This window comes from Bos javanicus, chromosome 19, assembly GCF_032452875.1.
Source record: "Bos javanicus breed banteng chromosome 19, ARS-OSU_banteng_1.0, whole genome shotgun sequence".
NCBI lineage: Eukaryota > Metazoa > Chordata > Mammalia > Artiodactyla > Bovidae > Bos > Bos javanicus.
The window spans coordinates 37,272,287-37,296,151 of record NC_083886.1 but is presented as its reverse complement, the minus strand read 5'-3'; the positions used below and the strand labels follow the sequence as shown (position 1 = coordinate 37,296,151).

General features: G+C 41.5%; 1 protein-coding gene and 1 pseudogene across 2 annotated transcripts; one reads left to right on the top strand and one right to left on the bottom strand.

Moving 5' to 3' along the window:
• Positions 1-516: 516 nt before the first annotated feature.
• TOB1 (transducer of ERBB2, 1) lies at positions 517-4,503 on the bottom strand. 2 transcript variants are annotated; one of them, XM_061391357.1, is made up of 2 exons: positions 4,309-4,503; positions 517-2,441 (listed from the first exon to the last, which is right to left on the bottom strand). In XM_061391357.1, exon 2 carries the CDS (start codon positions 2,300-2,302, stop codon positions 1,274-1,276), a length of 1,029 nt encoding a protein of 342 aa, XP_061247341.1. In that variant the 5' UTR covers positions 2,303-2,441; positions 4,309-4,503; the 3' UTR covers positions 517-1,273. The 2 variants fall into 2 exon arrangements, with proteins under 2 accessions (XP_061247341.1, XP_061247340.1); XM_061391356.1 differs by lacking the exon at positions 4,309-4,503 and adding an exon at positions 4,106-4,194.
• Positions 4,467-23,865, top strand: part of LOC133231472 (group XIIA secretory phospholipase A2-like) — a 70,445-nt pseudogene continuing 51,046 nt past the window's right edge.

Here is a 23,865-nt window from a genome sequence, read left to right as displayed (position 1 = left end):
CAATTTTGAATAGATGTTAATCATAAATTCTCCAGTTACAATGAGTAGTCTATAAGTGTAAGGATCAGTAAAAACAGACCTAAATCATCTTTTTTAAGCAGTCAAGTGAGCTGCTTTGTCAAGCAAGTTTTCTGAGCTATTCATCTCCCATGCAGATAATTGATCCAATGATTTCTTTCTCCATATACATTTCAAATAAACTCTCTCAGTTTACATGAGAGAATTTCATTTTATCACCTGACTCCATCTTAGATGTTAGTGTGACACAATTTTAATAAAGTTGACTTGCCTTAAGCATACCACCCTTGTTGCTAAAGAACAAAGCTGTCCCAAGCGTTGCTCAGGTTAAGCACAACTTTTTATATGGTAAGCTACTATCTGTGCCCTAGTAGAGCAACTGCTTTCCATTATAACTTTGTGATTCAATGAGTCAGATCTTTCTGCTGTATCCGCATTTACAACATAATTCCAGAATTAGATCTTTGGCAAAGACTTAAAAACAAAGACCACAATAAATGTTTTTAATTTTAAAGAATTTTAATACAAACTTAATATAAACTATTTCAGTCCCTCTTAACATGTAAGACACTGACTCAAAATACTTTTATACCATTTTTTCAAGTATTGCACAATATAGGTACAAAATTAATATTTACGATTACATTTTCTTCCATAATATATAGCAAAAATTTTTAAACCTTTAACAGAAAATACTTTTTTTTGAAAAAGCAAATATTCGTACATTTTAATTCCACCACTAAAGGAGTATCCTGTACACAATTTTTAGAATAGGTGATGTCTTTGAGATGGATATTTTACAATTTCAGTAAAAAAAATACAACATGAAGCTGCTGTCACAGATCACTGTAGTAAAAAGATATAAATGCAATACCATGTCGTAGAAACAATATATATATCCTCTGATATTTTACAAACTTTGTACTAAATTAAATTATACAATTAGAAAAGACCAATAAACCCACTTATTAGTGCCAATTTTTTATAAAAAAAAAAATCAGCCATGTCCTTGCTATATCTTAAATACTGTAAGAGGCCATATCTGAGAGTATACTTTAAAATATACAGTCAGTATAAAATAACTTTGTGCTTGGTTGGCAATGAAAAATGATGCATGTTTTATTTTTGTAACCAAGCTTGAATGTATCCTTACTATAAGCTTTAAAAAAAAAAAAAAAAAAAAAAACTCAAGGAGGTTATTAAAAAAAATCCCCCTTGGGCCCAACCATTTTAACTTGTACGTTTTTTTCTTTTTTTAGTTAGCCATAACAGGCTGGAATTGCTGGTTAGAATACTGCATGTTATTTAAGCTAAAATTCAAGCCATCTACAAAAGACTTCTCGTTGAGGCCTCCATAGGCCGCAAATACATCAAAGGCATTACTGTACTGGAGAGGACTGAGGTTAAGGGGGCTGTCACCTGGGAACATTCCATTGGTACTACCTTGACCCTGCATATTAGGAAAAATAAATTCCTTGGCATTAGGAGAAAGAGCAGAGGTTTTCTGCTGTTGCTGCTGCTGCGGTGGTGGTGGTGGTGGCTGAGATGGCTGCTGCTGTTGCTGCGGCTGCTGCTGGTTACCCAGGCCAAGCCCATACAGAGAGTGCATTGAGGAAGAGATGGCTTTCTGCTTCAAGAGGTCATTCACATTCAAGCCGAGGTTAATAGGAGAAGTACGTGCAACCTTGTTGCTGCGGCCACTATTCTTCATTTTGGTAGAGCCAAACTTGGTGGCAGCGAAAGTGGCAGTGGTGAAGGTTAAAGGCTGAGTGGACCGGGGCATGAAGGTAGGGCTTACGGCAGCAGAGTGACCAAAGGGAGGCGATGGAGAGCTGGACACTGATGAGGCTGGGTCACTTACGGGCATAAAAACCTGGGCCTCTGGGTTAAAGCTGTTTTTGATCTCCTTATCCAACTCGCATCCATTTTCATTATTATCATCCACATAAAGCACCTTCACTGGTCCCTTTTCACCAATTTGGTAGGAAACCTCAAACGGGTCGATCCAAACACTAAGATCCTGTGGCAGATTGCCACGCACATCATCAATGTCCAAACCGCTCTCTTTGGATGCTTGTTCAATCACTGGGTCCACTTTCTCCCCTACGTGTATACATCTAAACCCTGATCCTTTGTATGGCTTTTCAGGATACCAGTGCCCTTCATATTTCTTCTTAAGAAGTCTTTCAAGCTCTTCACCAAAAATGTTGACACGTCTTCTGGGAAGCTTATTATACAGATATGAAATAATAAAATTTAGTGCTACTTGGATTTCAAGCTGCATAGCTGCTATGCCACAAAATTAGGTTTGTTTCAACTCCCCCCTAGACACACACAAAAAAGTTCAGTTTGTGGCAGAAAAACAAATTTTCATTCAAAGTGCTGGTATTAGTAGATATCCTTCACCTCAAGCAGTCTTGTTCCTTAAAGAAAACATAGAAAACAAAAGAAAACATGTCCATGTAAGATAAACGTTAAGTTCCACAACCTTTTTTTACCCCCAAAGTAATTTCAGTTTTGAAAAAGTCTAATAAGCTAGAAAGTCTGAAAAATCTAATCCACACTTACCAACAGAAAATTGTCTACTGAAGACCAAAATCTCGGGAAAACAAGATCTACAGTTTAAAATGTGCAAAACAAAACCCTATTATTTACTTTGTTTCTGAATAGAGTTCTAAGAGGAAAAACACTTTCAGAATATACAGCATATTCCTTCTTTTTCTTCTTGCAGTTCTCAAAAAAATATTTATTGGAAACCATACTAAGCACATCTGTCTATTTACCTGTATATGCTTGTTTTAAACGTTGGTCATACTCCTATTCACTAGCTTAGAAATGAATTCTGTATTTCAGTTAATTTTGGACATATACTGCTTAAATCTGCTTTACTATCAAACAATCCCAAAATGTGAGACGTAAAGAAAATTTTCAAAGTACATGATACAACCTTTTCTCTATACTATTTAATATGTATTTTTCTAAATCTGAAAATACTTCTTGTTAACAAAAGAAACAACTAACTTCAAACTCTTCTGATTATTCTGTTTAAAGGGTAGGGGTTTTGAGTTTTATTCTGATTTTCAAAAACAACTCCCTCTCTCACGATAAGAGAACAGCCGAAGAGGCATGTATGATAAGGTCGACCTTTAAACGTTTGCTGGATCAGCACTGGGTGGGGATAAGAAAAGATCAAGGGCAAACAAGATATTTGCAAAAGGGATCTATCTGTACACTTAGGTTGATTTAAAAGGACATTAAAAAAAATCAAGTTGGTATTAACCCATCTGTTTCATTTTCCATACTCGTGGTGATAAAGGGAAAAGAATCCCAGGCTGCCCCGAAACTACAAACACTTTCCAAGCTCGTGTGCTGGCAAAGGCAGCTGATTAAGCCAAATTGCGTGAAGGTGCAGTCGAGCGAAATTCAGGCTCGGTGAAAGGTAGTTTCAAAGCAACGCCTTAAAGACGGGAGCATGAAGAATTACATAAACAGCCAGTTGGGTCTCATTAGATTTCTGCTCACAGCCTTCGGAGCCAAGCGCTACAGCAGCAGCAGCAAGAGGAGGAGGTGGTGGAGGAAAGCCACGAGAAATGGAAAAGGGACCACTGGGGCCGGGGGCTGGACACCCGGCGGGTCGCGGCGCCGGTCGCACCAGGTCAGCCGCTCCCCTCCCCCCGCCGTAACCCGACCCGCCGCTCCCTGCCCCCCACTCCGAGGTTCCTGGGACCCAGCCAGAGTCCGGGGAGCACCAGCTCCTCGGCACCATTTTCAGGCCTGGCGGCCCCGCGGACTCCAGCGTTCCCCTCGAGCTCGCCGCTGCTCCCGGGCGCCCCAACACCCGATTCCCTTCAGCTCGCCCCGGACAGCCCTTCCCCAGTGACCCGGCCCGGCCGAGCCCGACTCGCCGGCCAGCCCCGCCTCCGGGGCGCGCCGGAGACCCTAGGAGCCGCCTCCGACCGGGTGTCGGGAGCCGGTCCCCACCGCGCCCGGGCCGCGACGCCGCCATCCCAAGCTCCGAGGGCCCGGGGCTCGAAGCCGCTGCAGCCCCTCCTCCTCTTAACCCCGCCCGCCGCCCCTAGATACTTACGGGCTGCTTCCACCACAGACCCGGCCGCTGGGCGGAGAAGGGGAGGCGGGGCGGGGGCAAGGAAGGGTCGGCGGCGACGAGCTAGCTGACCGGGCAGACTGCACGCCGACGCCGCCGGGAGGAGGCTACGGAGGACCGGGGCCTCAGGAATTCGCCCCTTCTGGTTCGGGGTGGCAAGGACGGGGTCAGGCGAGCCCGCTCACTTCTCCACACAGCCCGGTGCCCGGCCCAGGGTGCCCGGTCCAGTGTCCCCGTAGAGCGCCCACTCAGCGCCGGGCCAGAGCTTCACTCTTTCTGCTGCGGCGCGCGCCCCGCCTCTCGTTTTATATTCTCCTCCCCACCCCCATCCCCTCCCGTAGGGATGCGCGCGCCCGCCTCGCGTCACACAGCTCCGGGTGGCGTCACCATTCCCCGCCCTCCCACCGGGTACCCTAGACCCAGGCCGCTGGCTCCGCCCCTGCCCTGCCCCCGGACGCCATTGGTCAAGTCCCGCCTGCCCAAGTCCTGACAAGCCGCGGAGGGCCGGGTGGGCAAGGCCACACCTCTTGGTCTCCAGGGTGGCCAATGAATCGATGATCTTCCAGACATTGTGGGCGGGATTAAGAGAAAATTTGGAAAGGGATTGGGGGAGAGACATGCCAGAGAGGGCGACAGAAGTGGTTTGGGGCGGCCGACTCTAGGTCTAGGCGGAGAACTGTGGAGAAGGGGGGAGGGGAGCGAAGCTGGGGGCGTAGCGGCTAGGTGAACAGGGAGAAGAGCCCAAGACCCCGAGAGGGAGGGGAGAATGGACAAAGAATGTGGGATTGTGGCCAAGGAAAAGCCCACTCGTTGATGAGCTAACAAGTATCGGCCTCCAGTGCACCCAGGAGAGTCCAGAAAAAGGGGGAACTGTGAGAGGGACTCTTGTACTGATTGAATATTAATCACCTCAAGGGCCTAGGCCAACTGCCATTCACAGAGGGGCAACTGCTGAACCCAAAGTTGCCGTGCCAGGCTGGGGGTGGGGAAGGGAGACCACCTGGCCACACCTCCCGCTTAGGTGACAGTTTAACTGTCTTCGCATCCCACATCAGACCTCCCCGTGCGACCCGGCAGCAACTCGGATGTGGGGGTGGCTTGCGACTAAGAAGAACCACATTTTATTCCGAATGTCCCAATCCAGGCCTCCATGCCAAATTGTGTACGTATTTGTGTATATATACGCATGCGTGTATTTCTAGTGCCTACCTTAACGTAAATACACATAATAAACACGGTGCCTTCTTGTGTTTTGCTTTTAAGATAATTTTCAGTTGAAATCTGGGCGAGTACATAGGGAGCGGGGAAAGAGAGGGCCTCAAAGGGGGCGGGCAAGCTCTCTTTTCCACAACCTGCAGCAGAGAAATACACGAAGTTACACTGGGAGTGGAACCGAGAGTCCCTCTCCGGCTAAAAATATTACTCACGGGTAGCAACGACGCCTGATTGGCCACCCTTCTCCCTTAGCAACCAGGCTATTGGCTGTCTGGTATCCAGGAGACCGACGTCAAATTTGCACAGGGAAAGGCGGAGAGAAAGTCTACGCGGAGCGAAGGATAGGAGAAGGAGAAGCAAGGAATGAAACGCCGGTCACCTGGCCTTCCCCTCGCCCCATTCCTGTGCACTTCAAGAAGTGCTTCCTGGGAAAACAACCGGGTCTCCGCCTTCCCCTCAAAACGGAGAGGCCGGCACTCTGAAACTACCATAAGGAAGTTAAATCGCAGTTCACCGAATAGTGGGGTGTTGGCTCAACCAGCTATGTAGACCAGCTGCGCTGTTCGGGCACAAACTCGCTTTATGGACGCAAAATCTCGTCGTGGCTTTTCCCCTCCAACCTGACTTTATTACCCCGCTCTGCTCACCTTTTAGAAGGAACAGAATTGAAAAAGGGTATTTCTAAAGCCTCAAAGTGTGTAAGAGGAGGAGGGAAGATGGGTTTGTGAAATAGGCTGAGGGTGGGAGTGGTCCGGTGACGGATTTATTGTTTGTTGTATGGATTTCTAAAACTTGGGGAACATTTTTTAAAAATAGAAGTTTTACTCAAGTTCTGTTTTAGTTTGGGTTTTTCAGTCGTTAACGAGGAAGAGATTTGGTTGTGACAGTATGAAAGCATTTTAAATTAAAACATCCCTTCCTCTGCATCAAAAAAATTTGATATTATTCGTTCAATGTTGTCTTCCTTTTGCTCACTTGTATTTTTTTCTATAGTGAATATTAATTCCATTTGTTTTTTAAAATGTTATTTTAATTTTATATTTAATTGAGCACAGAAATTGCAAGAATATAGGATATCTGGGAAACAGTTTATCCAGAGAAACAGTTGATTTTTCATGTTCTCCAGAGCCTAATTTCCCTTACCATTAGGCCAGTAATATTGTACCAAATATCCAGAATTGCAGGACTATGAATTAGCCATGCATGTTGATTTGTAATTTGGAAATACATCACTATATTAGAGGAGCATATTATGTTTGGCTGAGATTAATATACCTAACTAGAGATAGATGAATTGTAATTTTGTTCAAGTTTATTTATACTTTTCAAGAATTCTCTAAAGGGAAGACACAGATTCTCTTTTCTGAATGCTTCCAATCTATAATCCCAGGTTTAAAATTTGAGAGCAGGCATCTGATAGGTATTAATTAAATATTACTAGTGGTAAATAGAATTTTTAAATCAGAAATTTAGATTTACAACATGTTATTGTTGCTCAAGTGTTTGAGAATGTTTCAAACCAAACATAAATAAAAACACACATAAATAAATACCAATGGCACACAAGAAAAAGTACCAAAGAGCAGATACTGGGAAATCTGAATTTCACCCATTTTTATCAACTTTTAGTTCTCTCATCTATACATATTAATTGGACTAACTAATCTCTTAACTCTTTCAGTTAAAAAAATCCACATTTAAAACTCAATGCCCCTAAAGTATTTAATGTAGTTCTTTTCCAAATATAGATTGCAAATACAAAGAAAACCAGATTCATATCCTTCCAATATTGCCAGTCACAAGGTATAAAATTCCCTTTTTTCAAGTTTCACCCTTTAAAGGATCCTTATTGCTATTTAACATTTACTTTAGGAGAAGGCAATGGCACCCCACTCCAGTACTCCTGCCTGGAAAATCCCATGGATGGAGGAGCCTGGTGGGCTGCAGTCCATGGGGTCGAAAAGAGTCCGACACGACTGAGCGACTTCACATTCACTTTTCACCTTCATGCATTGGAGAAGGAAATGGCAACCCACTCCAGTGTTCTTGCCTGGAGAATCCCAGGGACGGGGGAGCCTGGTTGGGCTGCCGTCTATGGGGTTGCACAGAGTCAGACATGACTGAAGTGACTTAGCAGCAGCAGCAACACTTACTTTGGAATTGTGTAGAGGAGTAGACTGCTAAATAGGTATTTAAATTTATGGAGAAAAAAGGAATTTGATATTATTAACCTTCAGGTGGTATCACAACTAACAGGTATTCCTCTCTCTGGGCAAGTGATAGTCACTGAAAATCACAGTCCTTCCCTTTCACATCACTGCATTCCACACAACTCTTGGAGCAATGCCTTACAATAAAGTGATTGGCAAATTCCAAGGAATTACCTGGTGGTCCAGTGGTTAGGACTTGGTGCTTTCACTACCAGGCCTGGGTTCAATCTCTTCTGGGGGAACTAAGATTCAGCAAGGCCCCTGGTGCAGCCAAAAAAAGAGAGAGAGAAAGATAGACAAAGTTCCAATGGTTCTTGAAAGTGCCCTGAATTATTATCTCATTCACACATATAAACACACATACACACACCTCACCTGATTTCTGAGAGAGATGTGTCCTAAACTTTCTAATTCTCATTGTGCTTCCTTGCAAACTGAGACAAGATTATGGACGAATCACCATCACATGATCTGTATTTACTAAGGCTCATTTTTGAGCCTAGGGAATCAACTTTTATGTTTTCTTGAAAATTAGGCAATATGCAGATGTAATGGTGTTCATGTCATTATGGTTATTCATTTAACAGTTATGCAACATAAACCATAGCATGCACATTTTAAAAAATTGTTAATAAGGAACAATTTTAAGCTAATCACTGTGTTATTAAAAGCCAAGTATACCAATTCTTTCCTGAACATTTCCCAAAGGAAGGTATGGACTTATGACTTAGGGAACCTCGGTGTGGTTTCCTATGATTTCTCATGTGGATTAGTAGAGGAGGGATCTCCAAGAGATGGGAACACACACATTTATAATTATAAGATAACTAGATAACATTGAACAAACCCATTTATCTTTGGAACAGGCAACTTGGTCTGATAGGAGAATGTCTTCTTACCACTTGCTTTCTTCCTATTATCTTGATGAACAAAAACCCAAACAAAATTTTGAAATTTCTTTTTATTAGCCAAGAATGAGGATTTTGATCTTAGCAAGAGATTATAGTTGCAAGTTTTAGGAGTGATACAGTGTTCACAACATTTCTAAGTAAAAAGCACATTTATTTAAAGTCTCCATAAGCCAATGTTATTACTTTATGAATTATAGATTTCATCCATGGCACACTAGGTTAAGGAAAATTGAAAATACTCTATTTTAATAGTATATAAATTTAAAGCATAGATTGCATCTATAGTTATGCAGTGCTGCTTAAAATAGAAATATATACATAATTCTATTTTATGAAATAGATAACATGACCCTGCAATTCTGGAGGTATATATATATATACCTGGAGAAGGGAAAGGCTACCCACTCCAGTATTCTTGCCCGGAGAATCCCCATGCACAGAGGAGCTTGGTGGACTTCAGTCCATGGGGTCCCAAAGAGTCGGACACGACTGAACGACTAAGCACACACACTCACACACACACACACACACACACACACACACAGTGGTAGCACACATTGTTGCTATGTCACCCATTTCCCATGCCCTCTCCCCTTCTTCCTCTTGTCTGCCTGACTAAAGAGGCTATAAGAGCTAAATATGTTATCTTCCCAGCCTTCGCTGCAGTAAGGGAGACACAGTTCTGCCAATGAGACATAAACAGGCATCACCTGGGAAAACTTAATCAGCAATCATTTGGAGAGGGATAGTCTGATAGAACTTTCTCCAATGGTGCACGTGTACCTGCTAGGTCACTTCAGTCTTGTCTGACTCTTTGTGATGCTATGAACCATAGCCCACCAGGCTCCCCCATCCATGGGATTCTCCAGGCAAGAATACTGGAGTAGGTTGCCGTCCCCACCTCCAAGGTATCTTCCCTACTCAGGGATTGAATCCATGTCTCTTATGTCTCCTGCATTGGCGTGTGTGTGTGTGTGTGTGTGTGTGTGTGTGTTGTTGTTTTTAACCACTAGCACCACCTGGGAGGCAAGTGTGTGTGTATTCCCAGCACCACCTGGGAAGCTTTCTCCAATGATGGAAAGTTGCTGTATCTGTGCTGTGCAGTATGGTAGCCCCTATTCCCATGAAGCTGTTGAGCAATTGAAATGTGTTCAGTGTGACTGAGGAACTGAAGCTTTTATTTTATTTAGTTTTAATTAATGTAAATATAAATAACCACATGTGACCAGTAGCTCCCAAATTGGACAGTATAGATCTGGAGGCTTCTTCACTTACATGTCTAGCATTTGGGCTGGGATGACCCAAAGCCTAGGCTCAGTTGGCACTGTTGATTCGAGCATGTACACATGGCCTCTAAATTCTTCCTGTGGTTTGGGCTTCTCACAGCCTGGCAGCCGGTTGTGAGAGAAAGTATCCTAAGAGGGAGTTTCTGGACAATGAACATTCTAAGAGAGCCTGTTGGAAGCTGCAAGGCCTTTTATCAACCAGCCTCAGAAGTCATAAAGTACCACTTTTGCTATAGGGACGACAGAGGATGAGATGGCTGGATAGCATCACCAACTTGATGGATGTGAGTTTGGGTGAACTCTGGGAGTTGGTGATGGACAGGGAGGCCTGGCATGCTGCGATTCATGAGGTCGCAAAGAGTCGGACACGACTGAGCAACTGATCTGATCTGATTGGTTGAAGTAATCATAAGCCTGCCTAGATCCAAGAAGAAAGCACATAGACCCTTACCTTTCAAGGGGGAAATGACAAATAATTTGGGATCTTTTTTTAAATCACTGCTGGGACACTGTCTACCTTCTTCTCCCTACCTTAACATGAGTCTGATGTTAAGTCTGATGTCAAGGCACTGCAACAGCCTTCTTATAAAACTGTGAAGAGAATGCAAGATAATCACAGAGATAAAGCCTCCAACCAAACCTAGTAACTGCCTGGGTTAGGTTTACTTTTTAATCCACATTAAATGCTCCATGATTTACAGCTGAGCATATTCTCAACAAAAATACCAATTTAACATCTTTTAAGGAAACCTGAACTTGATTCTTAAAAAACCAAATGTTTTCAAGTCTAAAATATCAGGGTTTCTTTCTCATTATAAAACCTTGAAATGCTCATTGTAGAAAATATGGAAAATAGAAATAAGAAAATAGTAACCCTCTTTAATCTCACCATACAGTGATAGCCATTGTAAGCATTCTGCTCCATTTCTTTCTGAATGAGTTTCTACTGCATCTGCAGTTTCATATCTGCAGTTCATTTAGCATTACATTGTTTCTAATTTCCCCTGACATTAAGCATCATCATGATTATCATTGTTAATGATTGCATTCTATGATTTAGGATAATTTAGTCATTGCTCAGAATGTAGGATGTTGAGAATTTTTCTGTATTAATAATTATATTTAATTAAACATTTTTATATATGTCTTTAACTACATCCCTGATTATTTCCTTGGGATAGTTCTACAAGTGACTTTGCTGAGTCAGAGAGAAGGGATTTTTTTTTAAGGCTCTTAATACATAATTCTCCACTTTAATGAAAGATTATATTAATACTCTCAATGTATAATTTTGCCTGTTTCATACATTTTTTTTTCTATTCTTGGATAATTTGATAAATAAAATGGCATCTCTTTGTTCTAATTTGCATTTCTTTGAACATATGTAGGATGAACATTTTCACATTTTATCAGAGCCTGTATTACTCTTTCAGTGAATTTTCTATTCATGCCTTTGCTCTGTGTTTCCATTAGAGGTCTTTGTTTTTCTCTTCAATTTGTATGAGCATCTCACATACTGAGTGCCAAATACATGGCTGAACATGATTTTATCTTAAATTTCAGTCTAGAAATTGCCCAAATATTTTAAACATGTGATTTATTTTGATGCCTACAACTTTGATTTCCAATCTATTGCTTAATTTTTTAACATTTCAGTCTGACTGAAATGCTTAAAAGACAAAAGGCAAAGCAAAACAGTTCTAACCATCTTTCCTCAGTGCTTTCCTCCTCCTTGATCTGTCACTTTTCATGTTGTTTACTGATAGCTACTTGGAATATTCCCTTTTGACTTTTCATGGTCTTTCATTGACATAGAATGTGCTCCACTTCCTATCTCAGCTGTAGTTGAGTGTAGTAAAAAATTATGAACTTGAGACCAGAGGATTTGTATTTGCATCCTGTTCTGCCAGGTATTATTAATAGCTGAGCATGGCTGTGCTGAGTCTTAGCCTTCATATAATAAATAGATGCAATAATTACCCTCTGATCTGTGTGAGAATCAAATGAAATGATGCCTCATCGGTGTGGTGAAAATTCTTTGAACAGTAACACTGTACATAGGTGTTCACATTGTCTTGCTTCTTCCTTTCCTCTCTCCTTTCCCCTCCTTTCCTGACCTGTCACCTCTCCTCCTCCTCTTTGATTCGTACAGCTGATAAACATTTGATTCAGCTCAAGTAAGAAAATATGTGAAACTACTTTTAAACTATAAACAAATATTATTAACACACTCTTCTCTCAGATACAGTGACCCCTGTCATTCCCACCTTCAAAATGTCTCTCAAATCTCAAGCCTTGGTGTTACTTAATTCTTAGGTTATGTAACTTCCCATGATTTATGTCCTGTCTTCTATGTTAGATTAATTCCAAGTTTTTTATTTTTTTAGGGCAGGTACCATGTCTTACACTTTTTTTGTGTCTTGGCACATAAGCTCTGTAGTGCCTTAAAGTCAGTTGACACAGACTGATTGATGGCTTTGCTCTGCAGTCGCCTAATCCAAAAGAACAAAGAATATTAGAGAAAGGATAAGTGGTTCAGAGTGGCTGATGTTTAAGTTCAGCAGGTGAGAATCTAGAGAAAAGGCTGGGTGGGCAGAAGACTGATAACTGAGGGCCTTGGGTTAGAAAGTTGAGCTTTTGCTTTAATGGATGGGAAGATATTGATTACTTTTTCAGCTGGGAAATCTGTTTGGAACCTGTCTTACTAAGCCCTGAACCCTGGAGCCCAGGACAGTGCTTGTCACAGGACTGTCTTGTCAGTAGATATGCAGTTGCTTTGGTCACTCCACAGAGCAGGATGCTCCTCAATTGTTTGGTTATTCTGCAGATGAAATACTTTGTCTTTTAGGAAAGAAATAATAGGCCCTACCTGTAGACCAGTATTCTAGCCACCTTGAAACAAGTGTTCTATGGCATGGTATAAGCCAAAATCTTTCGGTTTTGGAGAAACCTAAAAACTCCCTGTGGAGAATTCTACTGGGGCTTCAGGAAGGCTCATTTCCTTTGTCTCTACCTTTCCTGTCTGCTGCATGTTTGTTGTTACTTTAAACAACATTCATTCCGATTCCTCCTGCAATAGCCCTGACTTTTGTTTGAACATCCATCCCTCTCCTTGTAGACCCACTATTTAGTTTAAAAGTAGGATATGGCATTCTCCTGGCCACTGTGATGGGTTCAGGGATGGCCACTGACCTATTAGGCCAATCGAAACCAATAACCTTCAGTTCTGTGATTTCTATCTGAGGTATGAAGGATAAGGACTCTTTCCCGTGAAATGTGAGCCTAGAAGGTTCATGTCTGAGCTTCCTGAGGCCATCTTACTGCCATTAGGAGAGAGCTGTCAGAGGATGCCAGCAACCTAGGCAAAACCTGGAGAAAAACCAAGTCCTGGAAACAAGCTTTGTGGCCCTGAATCACCTCTATCTGGACTTTCAGCTTCAGGATGTCAAAGCAGGGTTGTCCCAAAGAGCAGAGCTAAAAAACTTTGTGTTACCACTTTAATTGGGAATGAAAACTCAAGGAGCAAGAATGAGGGACAAGGGAAATCAGGGGAGGAGGGAGAACAAATAAAATTTTGCATTGCTGAGCTAGCCAGTCCTCCAAGAAGCTACATAAATTGCATTCCAGGATAATCTATTTGAGGAAAGAAAGGGTGAAGAATTTATACACTGCTTGCTATCTCCCACTAATCAAGATTCGTATCATGGCACATTAACTCTCCCATATTTCTGGTCTTAGACATTGGAAGCCATGCACTTCAGTGGCAACTGGGAGGTCCCTAGGCAGGAGGCAAGGGACATGGTGTGAGGTGAGACGTCAGATTGTATCTATGTGATGTTAATCAGAGCCTGTGCAGATCTAGTCACAGCAGTGACAGCTGGAAGGAGAGCAGGTGAGGCTAAGAGAACCTGAGGTTGTGCCTAAGAGGTATCAAATACTCATGAACTAATAATAAGTTCCTTTTTGGCTAAAACCAGTTGGAGTTAGGTTTCTACATAAGCAACCTTGTGTCCACAACCCCCATCTGCCCACTCCCTGGACTGCAGTAGTGCTTACTGTCTAGGCCATTTATTTTGGCATGAAAGTTGTGCTGCCTTGTTTTGTTACTTAGCTATCTTGCATTGGTGTGTGTCCTATCTCTATAAGAGATCTGTGTGGCCATGAGAGCAGGGAAATAGCTTCTACTATCTGTGCCTTTGTCATTCACAGGGTGCTTAATAAATATTTGGCTAAGCTGACTTTACAAGTTTATAAAATTCAGTGTTCTGCTATTTGGTAGTTTGCATCCCAATATATGCTATTCTTTTAACCTATTAAATTTTATCATTTGGTCAGTACTTGCACAATAAATCACAGATGAGTTCACATGCTCAGTAGCATCTGGATTCTAAAGTTAAATCTGTGCTTCTGTTCTCAAGGTGGTTAATATGAAAAAATACTAAATGACATGTAAAATAGCTCTATTAATTTTGATGTTGACCTAAGTAGGAATTCCAGAAGTTATGAATGGAGAGAAATACAAGAAGGGGATAACTGAATTATAGAAAAAGTATAATATTTATTTACTTTATATATTGATTAAATATCTGTGTTCTTACAGGATTTTCCAAGAATAGACATTCTTTTCAAATGTCCATGAAATAATTTTAAATTGCCTGGGTTATGTATTGCAAAGAAATTTTCACAAATACGCCAAAGTAGAAATTTTATGACCAGAATTGTCTGTAGAACATTACCCCTAGAAATTAACAACAAATATAGCAAAAAATTCTATTCACTTTAAAATAATTTAAAAACACTTTTTGAAATAGCTTTTACATTAAAGAGGAAGTCAAACCTGAAATTTCATAGTTTGTATTTAAATAGGAAAGTAATCAAGGGCATTGCCGACTCAATGGACGTGAACTTGGGCAAACTCCGGGAAACGGTGAGGAGCAGGGAAGCCTGGCATGCTGCTTTCCATGAGGTCCTGAAGAGTCGGACACGACTTGGCGACTGAGCAACAACAAAAGGGAAAGTAAAGCTGAAACCACAGGTTATGTTAGAGTAATGACAATGTGGATGCTACAGACCAAACTCTATATGTGCAAAAAAATGATAAGTGGAGGGAAATTTATTAACGTAATCACATTTATTAGAAAATAAGAAAAACTGAAACTGAAGTTATTGGAGCATAAAACTAAGGATGCTAGAAAAAGAGACGCAAAACAGACCCAAGTAGAATATAAGAATTGTAACTCATTCTTTATAGATACAACAGAAATTGATAAAATAAAAAATAAACGTCAAGATGTCCAAAATCAAATGCTGATGATTGACCTATAAGATAAAAATTTTACAGTCTATTCAAGGGAAGAGGGCTCAAACTGACAATATTAGAAAAAATAAAACCAGAGGTTATTAAAGAATTAAGATAATATTATGTACAACTGGATTAAATTTAGGATTTTCAGGGAGTATATAAATTATCTTAATTGACTTAAAAATAGTATCAAACCTAAATAGACCACCAGCCATGAAAAAATGTTGGAGAAAAAGTAGCTTAAGATCTACCTGCAGAAAAGAGACCAGGGTGGTTTTATGGTAAGATCTAACAAACTCATGCCATGAAGCTGACATAATGCTGATACTATAGTAAACAAGCATAGGACAATAACGGAGAAAAGAAAACCAAAGGCTAAATTTGCTAATAAACATAAATTTTTAAAATTGGAAATGAAATATTAGCAAATTGAATCAGTATATTAAAAGTGATGCAAAGATGATTCAAATATCAGTAATGCAAGGATATTTGTTGATGCAATTCATCACATTGATACACCAAAGAGGGAAATGATCATTTCAATGGATACTGAAAAAAAAAAAAAGCCTTTGATAAAATCCAATACCTTTTCATGATTGGAGACAGCAACAACTACTTCTTTTAAGTGAAGCAGAGAAGGAAACATCCTTAACTTGATAAAGTCTCCATCAGAAACCTACAGCAGTATTAGTTAAGTATTACTTAACATTGAAGTATTAAAAACATTTTCTTTAAAGTTAGGATTGAGATAAATCGAGTTGATACTACTATTATCATTAAACAAGCCTGTTCTACCCAGTCACTATCATAAGAAAGAAGAGGAGGACTTCCCTGGTGGCATAGTGGATAAGAATTCGCCTGCCAGTGCAGGGGACATGGGTTCAATCCTTGGTCCCAGAAGATTCCATGTGCCTTGGGAGCAACTAAGCCCATGTGCCCCAACTACTGAAACCCCGTGCCTAGAGCCCGTGGTCCACAGGAGAGGAGCCACCACGATGAAAAACCCGCACACCTCAACGAACAGTAGCACTTGCTCACCGCCACTAGAGAAAGCCCAAACAAAGCATCGACAACCCAGCGTAGCCAAATATAAAGACAAAAGATAATTCAGAAAAAAATAAAGAGAAGGAAATAAGAGGTGTATATCCACATGTGAAGGGATAAATGGCATTAATTACCAGTGATATGAATATTTATCCAAAACATCTGATACCAACACCTTAAAATATGATTGTGGCTTATGAAATATAAATATGGTAATTAGAAAATATTGTCATTCAGTCGCTCAGTCGTGTTGGACTCTTTGCAACCCCATAAATATATGAAAAATTCAATAGCTATTCTGTACAAAAGCAATAATAAATTAGGAAATATAACAGAAAAATGATGTAATTTACATTAATAAAAAATCTATAAGGCAGTTAGGAATAAATGATCAAATATTATAATATACAACAGGAATTTGGTCGGCTAGAGTCCACAGGGTCCCAAAGAGTGGGATATGACTTAGCACCTGAGCACATACACAGCTTATAATGAAGAAAGTTATGAAACTTTACTGAAGGATATACAAGTATCGAATATGGAAAAACAGTTATATTCCTGGATGAAAAGTTCAGTATTTTTAAAAGACATTAATTCTTCTTCAAATTAATCCCTATTGACACACTGCCAGGACTTTTTATGGATATACTGATTTCAACATTCATGTGGAAGAGAAATACACAAGAATTGCCAAGAACACTTTGAAATAAAAGAATGATGCGAGGAGCACCTCCTGTTATATATCAAGACATACAACAAAGATATAAAAAATCTAATAATAAAAACTGTGATATTGATGTAGGAAAAACCAAGTGGATGAGAACAAAACAGAGTCCTGAAATATATATCCTATCTAAATAGGAACTTGGTTTATAATAATGATTTAGTATAATAATAAATATGATAATATACTTATAAATATAATAATTTCTGGGGGAAAATGGTGTTAGGACAACTGGCTATCAAATTTAGGGGGAAGAAGTTATAATACACCATACACAAAAATTCCAGTTAGTTTAAAGATTAAAATACTTTTAAAGTCTAAAACTCAATAAGAAATAAACATACAAACTTTTTGAAAATCTCAATTTGGGTAGGCCTAAGGAAGGTGCAGATCCTAAAAACCACAAAGGAAAGATTAATAGAGAGACTATGGATAAACAGATTTATCTCTTAACAAAAAGATTAACCAATAAGCACTTAAATCTTTGGTATAACTAATTTTGACAAACAATGCTAAAAGACAGATGGCCAACTGAGAGAAATTGCTTGCACCTTAACCAGAGAACAAAAGATTAATATTTATAATATGTAAAGAACTTCTACAAATCAACAATAGTAAGATACATAAACTCAGTGGAAATTGACCACAGTAAAACAGAACCAATTCACTGAAGAAAAAAAAATACAGCTTATTAATAAACACACAAAATGGCATTCACTCTCACTAATAAATGGAAAACAAAAATGAAAACAGTGAGATATTTTATCTTGTCCGTTGGTTTAATAGAACTTATGAAAAATTGCTAATTGTTGGCCAAAGAAGTGAGGAAAGGGCATTCTAATGGAAATTCAAATTCAATAACGAGAGTCAGGGTGAAGATTGATGCCATTTTGTAGTGAGAACAAAAATACCCATGTGTGTGCAGAAAGGTATATCTTTAAAGATACTTACCATTAAGAATTGCAAAGAAAATGGAAGCAGCTTAAATGAACATCAATAAAGGGTAGTTGAACAATGTTGATAAATCTTGTGCTTTGAAGCTGTCGATGAGATGGAATCGTACAGATGGGGGAAAGATAGTGTGTACTAAGTATTGGTCTCTGTGCTTTACATCCATTTAATCCTCACAGAATCCTCTGAGGAAGATACCATCGTTTGGGCTGTTTCACAGATAAGGAGGCTGAGGCCGCAGTGGGATAAATCATCTAAGATCAAACTCGTAGCTCAGTGGGTAAAGAATCTGCCTACAATGCAGGAGACCCAGGTTCAATCCCTGGGTCGGGAAGATCCTCTGGAGAGGGAAATGGCAACCCACTCCAGTATTCTTGCCTGGAGAATCCCAGAGGAGCCTGGCGGGCTACAGTCCATGGGGTCGCGAGAGTTGGACATGACTTAGCAACTAACCACCAACATCAAACAGCTGGTAAGTGGTAGAGCTGGATTTGAACCCTTGTAATTTCGCCCCAGAGCCTGTGAATTGACCTTGACCCTAAATCATGTTTTCATATGAGTATGCCTGAGAAGATAAGCAAGCATGGAAGAATATTGAATAATTTCCTCTCTATTAAAAGTGGAAAACATTTTGGTGCAGAGGGAAAAGTGGTTAAATTGGAGTTGGGTGAAGGAACACTTCACTTTAATTTCATTCTTTACATATTGCTTGCATTTTTCACAGTGAGTAGTTACTTTTGCAATTAAAATATACATTAAACATATTTTAATATTTATTTTATATATTATATATGATTTATGTTTGAATTATTTTTACATTTGTGGCTTACTTCTTTGTTTATATTGTGCTTGTTTCCAGAAGCTTCCTTCAGTCAAACTCTTATCTTAAAAATGAGAACCGAATGTCCACGCCTCATCTATCTGCCTACATTCCAAAAGCATTAATTTATCACTTTGGAAGAGATGTGGTTTTGTGCACTTTTAAATATCTATTTGTTACAAGAATTTTGTAAATGGTCTGGCTAAAATTTAACATCCTCCCGAAGAGAGCTTGCCTTTTTGTTCCTTGCATCTATATTTCCCTTCCACAAGTTCTTTGTCAGATGTCATGCTGGGTACAGGGGCCATAGGACTGAGCAAGCCCCAGGCTAGTGGGAGCTGCAGATACTTCCCAAGCTAGAAACTGAGGCACCAGCTTTGCTTGCCTTGTCTTTTATTTCCAACCTGCTGCTGAGCCAATCTAGCCCACCTATCACTTTTCAGGCCACTGAACACCCTTTCCCTGAACTACTTCAGCATCTTGCTGACCCTCCTGCCTTCACTCCTGTCCCCAGTGTTAACCCATTCTCCACTGCACAGCTGAGAGATCTTCATAAAAAGCAAAGAGGACATGTTCCCACCTCCCACCCACAGCAGAGTAAATCCAGCAGTGTTTCCCATTTTTCTCGGGAAGAGGACCAAACTCTCACTGCAGTCTACACGGCCCTGGAGGCCCCAGCCTCCACATCCAGCCATAGCCCAGAGCTTACACAGCCTTCCTACACCCTCTGTTACTTTCTCAAGTATGCCAGGTTCCCTCCCACTTTGCTCAGTACTAGTCCTTCTGCCTGGGGTCTCTCACCATACCCCCACACCCGCCTCTGCTGCTTTCCCTACCTCATTAACCTCTAGTTAGCTTCCACCTGTTATTTTTCTTCTTCCAGGGAAGCAGTCCCAGCCCTCACTACTACAGCAAAGCCCTCCTCTTTACCCTCATAAGTCCTGTGTAGCTAATCACTCAACTGCTGTCTGTAAGGTCTGTAAGGGTAGGAACTGTGTCTATTTTGTTCCCTCTGGTATCCCTGGAAACAAGCACAAAACCTGACTTGAGTGAATGAATGAATGAGCGAATGAGTGATTTTGCTCCCTTACCAGACAGATTGTGGGGCTGTTCGTGCTTGGCTAGGCTGTCTTTGCTTGGGAGGAGGGGAAGGTATCACAGAGAAGAAGGAGGCCTTGAAGGGTAGATATCACTTTATGGGCAGGGAAGGGAAAAGGATATTTCAACTTATAAGCTGCAGAAGCCTGATGTGGATTCCACTGTGGTTGTCAAGTCAGAGAGGGGAGAGGCAGAGATAAGGCTGAAAATATGGGTGAGCTCAGCCTGGGGAGGGCTTCGCATGCCAAAAAAGGACTTGGCCTTACTCTGCAGGTAATGAGGATCTGGGAAGGTTGGTAGGCAGTGTTTCCCCTACTCTCTTTCTTTTCCCACCCCTCCTTTCCTGCTCTTCTTTCTGGAGACAGGGCCCCTCCAAGTGCCGGATAGTAAGCCTTTTGATGAGAATAAAGTGACAAGGGGTTGTCAAGCAACTTGGCTCAGTGGACCACTTGTTTCGGCCCTATCTCCAGATGTGCAAAGCAGAACTAGAGTAGTAGAAAAAGGGAAAGTCATTTCACAGGGCAACCATAGTCACACAGAGAGGTGCCTAGGAGCCTCTGAAGCACCCAGGGCCCTGAGCCCCAGGAGTGGAGGCTAGAGGGAGGAGTTGAGAGGGCAGGTGCCCATCAGTGAGGGTGACAAATCGATGAGGCCACTGCCGAGTGTGGGGAAGTCCCCGAGGACGTGCCACCGTTCAGTGTCTCTCCTGCATCATAGACTTTGCCTCAAGACAGCTGAGGGGTTGAAAGCCACAGCTCCGGGCTCTGGCTCTGGGGCACAAACAAGTTTCACCGAATAGGGTTGGTGAGTAAGGGAGCTCAAGGTGTTACCACTCTCTGAGGATTTGTAGCCTCACCTTGAAGTTGCCAGCATCCCGGGTGAGGGCATGAGCTCCTGCCTGAGGTGGGGTTGGGGAGACAAGTACCTGGAGGGCCAAGTCTGCAGTTGTTTTGAGAGGTTCAGGTCCGTGCTCTCCTGGCGCCTCTGCAGACATTTCAAGCCCTTCGATATTTTAAAACCGTGAGACCTATTGGTTTCAGTGTCCTCCACCCTGCTCTGGGCTTGAATTTTTCAACAGCATTAACTGAATGCCTGTTCTGTGCAAAGCCCTGTGCTAGGCTCCCAGTCATGAAGATGAATAACTCATGATCCTTGCTCTCAAGAGGCTTCCAGTCTAGTGAGGGAAACGGAAACCTTCAGAACAACGTAAAGACCTCAAAAGAGGTCAAACACTATGGAATCCACATGACTTTTACTATCTTTACGTAACTGCCATATAGAATGCATGACCTAGAGGTATGACCCAACATTTTATCATCTTTGCAATTTTTATTTATTTCCCCTCCAGTACCTCATTTGTGGTTTGAGATCATTTTGCTTTGTTTCACTACAAAGAAGATTAGATATGTCCTAGCATCTCCTCAAAATTTCCTCTGCGTCATTGACCAGGTCAGTCTCCTGTGAGTCAGGGTGTGCCCCATCCGCTTCTCACCTGAGAAAGGCAGGCCTTTAACAGGCAGATTGGATGCTGCTTAAGGAAGTAGCCGCTTCTGAAGATCAGGCAGGACAAAGTGAGTGGGGGTAGGGGGGATAGATTGGGAGTTTGGGGTTAGCAGATGCAAACTATAATATAAGAACGGATAAACAACATGGTCCTACTGGATAGCATAAGGAAATGCATTAAATATCCTGTGATAAACCATATTGGAAAGGAATATATGAAAGAGAATATACATATATGTATACGTATACATATATTATACCTACATACATACATACATACATATGTATATGGCTCCTCTGTCCATGGGGATTCTCCAGGTGAGAATACTGGAGTGGGCTGCCCTTTCCTCCTCCAGGATATAGATCTATATCTATACATTGTGCTCATGCTCAGTCACGTCTGACTCTTTGCAACCCCTTGGACTGTAACCTTCCAGGTTTCTCTGTCTATGGAATTTTCCAGGCAAGAACCCTGGAGTGGGTTGCCATTTCTGACTCCAATAGCTATATATAGATGTATATAAATTAGTTTGCTGTACAGCAGAAATCAACACAAGACTGTAAATCAACTATACTTAAATTAAAAAAAAGAAAAGGAGGGTCCTGGCCATAAATATGACTTGATAATGTCCTAAATTTTCACTTTTAGAACTTTATTCCTTTGAAGATGGAAGAGATCTGGGAGGAATGATGCCTTAAATAATTCTCGACTGTGCATGCATGCTCAGTCACTTGAGTTGTGTCCAACTCTTTGCAGCATTATGGACTATAGCCCACCAGGCTCCTCTGTCCATGGGATTCTCCAGGCAAGGTTACTGGAGTGGGTTGCCATGCCCTCCTCCTAGGGATCTTCCCATCCCAGGGATCGAACCCAAGTCTCTTAAGTCTCTTGCATTGCAGGTGGATTCTTTACCCACTGAGCTACCTGGGAAGCCCGTAGGATTTATCAATGCTAGAGGGGATGTTGGAGAAGGCAATGGCAACCCACTCCAGTACTCTTGCCTGGAAAATCCCATGGACAGAGGAGCCTGATAGGCTGTAGTCCATGGGGTTGTGAAGAGTTGGACACGACTGAGCAACTTCACTTTCACTTTTCAGTTTCATGCATTGGAGAAGGAATGGCAACCCACTCCAGTGTTCTTGCCTGGAGAATCCCAGGGATGGGGGAGCCTGGTGGGCTGCCGTCTATGGGGTCGCACAGAGTCGGACACAACTGAAGTGACTTAGCAGCAGCAGCAGCAGCAGAGGGGATGTATCCACAGCAGAGAGAGGCATTCAACTTTCCAGGCTCTCTGCATTCTCTAGATTTTGAGATTGTTTCAGGTAGCTAACAAACCGCAGCAAAACTTGGTGGCTTAAAACAATGGTTCATTGCATCTCACATTCTGTGAATTGGCTACTTGGGTGGTTCTCCTAGTCTCACCTGTGATCATTAGTATGGCTTCAGACATCTGACTTGGGCTGGAGGGTTCAACATGGCCTTACTCACCTCTCTGGCAGTTGATGCTGGTTGTCAGTCCTCCAAATGGCCCCTCATCCTTCAGAGACCGACTGAACTTCCTCAGGGTGTGGTGGTTGCGAGGGTATGACAAGGTGACAATAGAAACTAGAAGACCCCTTTAGACCTAAGCTCCAGAATTTGTACATCATTTCTGCCATCTTCTATTGGTTCAAAAAAGTCATGGAGCCGGTTCATATTCAAGGAGATGTAAAAGCAGACTTGACATTGATAAACAACAAGATCCTACTGTGTGGCACAGGGAGCTATATCCAATATTCTGTGATAAACCATAATGGAAAAGAGCACAAAAAAGAATGTATGTATAACTGAGTCATTTTGCTGTGCAGCAGTAATTAACACAATATTGTAATTCAACTATACTTCAATGAAAGTAAATTTTAAAATATAGACTTGAACTCTTGGTGGGGGAGCAGCAACATCACACTGCATAGGGGAGTAGACATATGGGGTATGATTCATGAAGGCCGTTGTTCTAACCTCTATCACAGGGGCCTAAAAGATGTGAAATGTTCACTTCAGGACAGCAGGGTAGAGGAGTTGTCAGTCTTGTATTCTTCTCTTTCCATGATCTTGTCTAAGATTATATTATCTTTTGCCAGCAAGAACATAGCCTACAAAGCCAGTTCTCTTGACTCCACAAAGCCTGTCAAACTACACAGCACTCTTTCACCCTCTTGGGTTGCTAAAGCATGTTCTTCACATTGCCCAGCAACATGCTGGTAAACTGGATGGGGGGGGGCAGTCCTGATTTGCAGTATTTGCCAGTTTCTGGGCTTCTCTAGTGGCTCAGTGGTAAAGAATCCACCTGCAATGTGGGAGGTGCTGGAGACGTAGGTTCAATCCTGGGTGGGGAAGATCCCCTGGAGGAGGAAATGGCAACCACTCCAGTATTCTTGCCTGGAGAATCCCATGGACAGAGCAGTCTGGCGGGCTACAGTCCATAGGGTCACAAAGAGTTTGAAACGACTGAAGCAACTGAGCACGTAGGCCACCTGATTAGCACGTACACCAGTTTCTGTGGTTTAAATACTCCTACCATGGCTGATTTCAAGCTGCTAATGTGACATTACTAAGTGAAGAGTTTGGAAAAGATATGCATAATTAATTGTCAGCTCTGTACAAGCCAGCTGTATACTGTTCCTTATCTCTGGAATTT